Source organism: Osmerus eperlanus, chromosome 4 (genome assembly GCF_963692335.1).
Source record: "Osmerus eperlanus chromosome 4, fOsmEpe2.1, whole genome shotgun sequence".
Taxonomy (NCBI): Eukaryota; Metazoa; Chordata; class Actinopteri; order Osmeriformes; family Osmeridae; genus Osmerus; species Osmerus eperlanus.
Window position 1 is genome coordinate 5,704,181 of NC_085021.1, and position 6,000 is coordinate 5,710,180.

At 44.8% G+C, this 6,000-nt stretch overlaps 1 protein-coding gene across 1 annotated transcript in view; it reads left to right on the forward strand.

Annotated features, from left to right (window-relative positions):
• The window catches only part of LOC134019524 (polyadenylate-binding protein 4-like), a 46,772-nt gene extending 43,241 nt beyond the window's left edge, over nt 1-3,531 (forward strand). Inside the window, exons 2-3 of the mRNA XM_062460484.1 lie at nt 107-421; nt 3,409-3,531. Coding sequence (XP_062316468.1) covers nt 107-421; nt 3,409-3,531 — 438 coding nt within the window. The remainder of the gene's footprint in view (nt 1-106; nt 422-3,408) is intronic.
• The last annotated feature ends 2,469 nt before the right edge of the window (nt 3,532-6,000 follow it).

The following is a 6,000-nucleotide window of genomic DNA, read 5'->3' on the forward strand; positions in this document are numbered from 1 at the left end:
TATAGAAAGATTGGACGGTATGCTGTTTAATGACAGAAAAGCATTTGTGGGCCGCTTCAAATCTCGCAAGGAGCGCCAAGCTGAGCGCTTTTGTTCATGCGCAAAGTTCACCAATATCTACATCAAGAACTTTGGGCAGTATGTGGATGAGCAGAAGCTGACAGAGGTGTTCAGCAAGTATGGAAAGATCACGAGCGTCTGTGTCATGAAGGATGAGAATGGCAAGTCCCGAGGGTTCGGCTTTGTGAACTTTGAGAGGCACGAGGATGCGCAAAAAGCTGTGGATGACATGAAAGGAATGCAAATTAGCGGCAAGCTGATCTATGTTGGCCGCGCCCAGAAGAGGTTAGAGCGTCAGTCCAAGCTCAAGCGTTGGTTCCAGCAGAACCAGGCTTGCATGACATGCCCTTCTAAGCAGCAGGTGAGTAGAGGCTGCAGTCACATAGTAAAAAGACGAAGTCGAGCAGGTCCTGACCCAGCCTCTGGTCCATCTCCTGACTAATACCCAGGTCCAGACCCTGGCTCAGGCTAATGTCCAGACCCAGCTTCAGGCCCAGATCCAGACCGGGACCCAGGTCCTGACCCATGCCTTCACCCTGGCCTTGGTGTCTACGCAGCAGGTGTAAACCATACACACATTTATATCTTAAATGTGTGATACACAAGGTGGCACCAAAAACCTTGGGCATCTACTGTATCTATCTAACTGTGTGTATTTAACATAATATGTGCCCTGTCTCTTTCCAGCCTGCTGTCTACACATGGATAAGCTCTCCTGGTGTGTGTGTTGTGCCTGGAGTTTCTAACCCTAACCGACAACTGAGCATGACTGCTCTGGCCCAGCTCATGACCCTGGCTCACAACCAGACAAAGGCCCAGACCCTGATGGAGATTCAGGCCCAGACCCAGACCAGGGCTCAAGTCCAAGTTCAGGCCCTGATTGGAATGCAGCAGGTAATTACAGTACTGGCTTTTGTAAAATGACTTTTGACATGTATTACAGTTGTATTACAGTTTCACATAGTGGCAGCACTAGGATTGTGTGTATCGTATGTAAAGGTATATTTTAAATTGTGTGTCCCTCTGTCCTCCATTAGCCTTCTGCTTATGTGTGGGGCAAGGAGCCTCTGACAGCCTCCACACTGGCCTCCACTCCTCTGCACTACCAGAATCCTAAGCTGGGAGTGTCTCTCATCAGCATCATCCACAAGTTTCAACCACACCTAGCTGAAAAGCTCACCGGTATGTTCCTGGAGATGGAAAATGATGAGGTGATCCACCTGCTGGGATCTCCACAGGCTCTGCACTCTAAGATCAATCAGGCAATGGCTGCCTTTCGTGCCTCCCGGATGAATGTGGCCAAGGTTGTGTCCCAGCTTAACCTCCAGACACCTGTGAGGATCACCACCCTGCACCAGGCTAGCCAGGACTTCAAATCTTCTGCAGCTGAGACCAGCCTGACGAAGCCTGTTGATGGTCTCCAGGGAGTCGTGGGAAGGGAGACCTTCTTGCAGCTGTATGGTGTGAAAATCAAGGCTGTGATGAACACTTCCGATAGGCATCAGCCTACCACTGACATCCAGTTGCTGCTGGACATGAAAGAGACAGACAAGCAGATCAAGCGTTGCTTCCAGCGTTGGTTCCAGCAGAACCAGGCTCGCATGACATGCCCTTCTAAGCAGCAGGTGAGTAGAGGCTGCAGTCACATAGTAAAAAGACAAAGTCGAGCAGGTCCTGACCCAGCCTCTGGTCCATCTCCTGACTAATACCCAGGTCCAGACCCTGGCTCAGGCTAATGTCCAGACCCAGCTTCAGGCCCAGATCCAGACCGGGACCCAGGTCCTGACCCATGCCTTCACCCTGGCCTTGGTGTCTACGCAGCAGGTGTAAACCATACACACATTTATATCTTAAATGTGTGATACACAAGGTGGCACCAAAAACCTTGGGTGTCTACTGTATCTATCTAACTGTGTGTATTTAACATAATATGTGCCCTGTCTCTTTCCAGCCTGCTGTCTACACATGGATAAGCTCTCCTGGTGTGTGTGTTGTGCCTGGAGTTTCTAACCCTAACCGACAACTGAGCATGACTGCTCTGGCCCAGCTCATGACCCTGGCTCACAACCAAACAAAGGCCCAGACCCTGATGGAGATTCAGGCCCAGACCCAGACCAGGGCTCAAGTCCAAGTTCAGGCCCTGATTGGAATGCAGCAGGTAATTACAGTACTGGCTTTTGTAAAATGACTTTTGACATGTATTACAGTTGTATTACAGTTTCACATAGTGGCAGCACTAGGATTGTGTGTATCGTATGTAAAGGTGTATTTTAAATTGTGTGTCCCTCTGTCCTCCATTAGCCTTCTGCTTATGTGTGGGGCAAGGAGCCTCTGACAGCCTCCACACTGGCCTCCACTCCTCTGCACTACCAGAATCCTAAGCTGGGAGTGTCTCTCATCAGCATCATCCACAAGTTTCAACCACACCTAGCTGAAAAGCTCACCGGTATGTTCCTGGAGATGGAAAATGATGAGGTGATCCACCTGCTGGGGTCTCCACAGGCTCTGCACTCTAAGATCAATCAGGCAATGGCTGCCTTTCGTGCCTCCCGGATGAATGTGGCCAAGGTTATGTCCCAGCTTAACCTCCAGACACCTGTGAGGATCACCACCCTGCACCAGGCTAGCCAGGACTTCAAATCTTCTGCAGCTGAGACCAGCCTGACGAAGCCTGTTGATGGTCTCCAGGGAGTCGTGGGAAGGGAGACCTTCTTGCAGCTGTATGGTGAGCAAATCAAGGCTGTGATGAACACTTCCGATAGGCATCAGCCTACCACTGACATCCAGTTGCTGCTGGACATGAAAGAGACAGACAAGCAGATCATGTAAGTCACAGTCATTTACTCTTTTAGTATCTTTGTATCCAAGTATTTTGTACTTATAAGCTTAGTTAACCTGATATTTGATATTAGTATTAATATTTGATATGTTCTGATGTGAGAAGGTAGGCCTTCTCTTCTCTTCCTCTTCTCCTCTTCTCACCCAGTGAAGACCTCAAGCCTGTCGCAGCCAGAGACCTGAGCCTGCTTCACCTGAGCAGAGAGCTTCAACCAGAAACAGCGGTTTTTTCCAAGAGCCATGGTGGCTCCATAGCTGCTCCCAGGCAGAAAGCAAAGAAGAAGGGAGGAGGATGTTTCTGTGGCCTCATGAGGGCTTTCGGGAGAGCTGTCAGGAGAGCTTTCAGGAGAGGAAGAGGAAAGAAAGTAAAACCTTTAAGTTGATCTTCACGGTTGTTATTACGTAAACATGGTTACATTCATAATAAACATACAGTGTGCATACCATGTTGGTTATCAATGGTTTCCTGGTGTTCTGAGCACATAGAACATTTTCTTTTTCTTTTTGAAGGATTGCACTGTGGGTGAGAAGACCTATGGTGGAATCTCACATGCAGAAAACATCACCTCCATGAAAGCTGCTGCATCTGCAGTGAAGAATGGAGATGCTGATCAGTTTCCCACTACTCTGTAATCCACATACATTATTAATCCTTAATTAAACATTCATTGCATTTTATTTGACTCTTGACTGTTGTTATTTTCATCTATTAATATCATACCAAAGATATCTTTATCAAACTTCCTATTTGAGAATCTTTAAACTTGTCTCATTTGCGCAATGAACTGCATTTCTAAGTAAAGCCTCTAGATGGTCCAGTTATCCCAGTTATCAGGAGGATTCTTGCAAGTGAGTTGTAATGCTCTTATGAAAGTATGTGGAAATGCCCCACAATCCCTTTGGCGATTCCTACTGCATGATGAAACTGCTATTTCTTTTCTTGGTTTAACATGTGTTGTATGTGAGGCCATAGGCAGGGGTTAATATGAGTATGGGAATTCATGACTCAGCTTTTAAGGTATCCTTTAAAATGTGTCTGACTCATGTTATATTTGGGTGTTATGAGGTTGTCAATGGTCATCTGTCAGTTACCTCTCTACATTCCTTTTCAAAAGTTAATTTAATCTGAAACCTTTAACAGTTCAGCTCACACCATTGTTGGCAACTAAGCCAAAGAGAATCACACTACATAAGCCCAGTCATCCATATTCTTCCTACAGTTGACCCAAAGAATGCTGCCTGTCACAACTACAGGGATGATTGTAGCATGAGCGTAGTCTGACTACGCCATCTAGTATAAAAAGTCTAGAACTTGAGAAAGGTTTGTTTTTTTGGAAGGAGGGAACAGTGTGTGTGACCGAGAGGAACAGACTAAACAACAGTTTAAAAATAAGGATTTAATCAATTGATTAAGATGGTCCAAAGCTTCACAAGGCATCATTCTCCCATCCCTATATAGGCAAGACAAGTTTATTTGTATAGCACATTTCAACAACAAGGCAATTCAAAGTGCTTCACATAAAACCATTAAAAGCATCAAAACATAATGCAAAAGAAAACACGATTTAAAAACAATTAAGAACATTCAAAAAGCAAGAAATTAAATAAAAGTTGCAGTGCAGTTTAAAAAATAAAATGCAGGAGTGAGATGCAGAAATTGATATTCTTTAATCTGGTTCAATTAAAGGCAACAGCGATTAGTAAAGTCTTCAATCTGGATTTAAAGGAGCTGAGGGTCTCAGCAGATCTGCAGCTTTCAGGGACCTTGTTCCAGATATGTGGTGCAGAAAAAACTGAACGCTGCTTCTCCATGTTTAGTTCTGACTCTTGGAATACAAAGTAGACCAGTCCCAGATGACCTGAGGGGTCGGGATGGTTCATAAGGTAGCAGCAGATCACAAATGTATTTAGGCCCTAAACCATTCAGTGCTTTATAAACCAGCAGCAGGATTTTAAAGTCAATTCTTTGTTGGACAGGAAGCCAATGCAAAGACCTCAAAACTGGAGTAGAACTCAGAACTGCATAGATTCCCTTTCAGCACAGTCACTTTGCAAAGTCTTTTCTAGTCTTGCTACGTGTGTATAACCTGTCACTGGCACCCTGACAGACCTTGTTACGATGCACCCTGACCCAGTGTCTTGGATCTTCCTTTTGCTCCCGTGTCTGACCATCCCCTGGCCCTGGCCATGCTCCTGTGGATTTGCCCCTCAATACCTGTTGTTCCTGTACTGACACACCCGTTTTGACCACATCATTGGATTATCCCTTTGTACCTTTGGAATCTGCTTATTAAAGTTCTGTTCTCCACTTGGATCTAACTCCTGGTCCCCTTCCAATTTAACAGTGACAGATATCAAAGATGTGTGCTGCATTAGTTTTTGTTGTTGTCGAGCACAGTAGAAGTCATGAAGGATCTATTTGTCTGTTTTTATATCATTTCTGTTCTGTTCTCGAGAAAAACATTAGATGAATGTTGACTCATTATGTTGTATTTGTCTCATTAGAAAAACAATTTACAGGAAACCAAATGATGACCAAAAAGGAAGTGTATGTAAATTGTTGACCATACCAAAGTGGCATACAAAATGCATGTAATGAGAGGAGATAACATTGAACAGCAGTTCAAAATTCTAGTAGTTTTTTTCCTTTTGTTAAAAAAAAAAAAAGCATTTAGAAAAACCTTCATTCAGCAACTCAACTCTTCAGCATTTAAGAGCTAGCAGGGTGTCTCCTTGCCTACAGCATTACTGGTCATCAGATGACAGACTTGGCAGAACTGTCATGTTCCGTGGAGGTTCCCTCTCCATCACAACCTCTCTGTGAGACACAACAATGTGAACTCTTGCTTACTAGAACACATGCAGACCTTCAGCAATCAACAGTGCCAAGTATATATATTCTATATACTAGAATGATTGGAATAATATTCATATTTATAATATTCAATATTTTACCATATTCCACCTTAAACTTCCTGTATGCCACAGCCACAATCACAGCCACAGCCACAGCCACAGCCACAGCACCCCGGTCCCTAGTGTGATTGCGAAAGTTGGTGGTTGTAGGCAGACCTGAAGAAACACATACACACACAACCATGG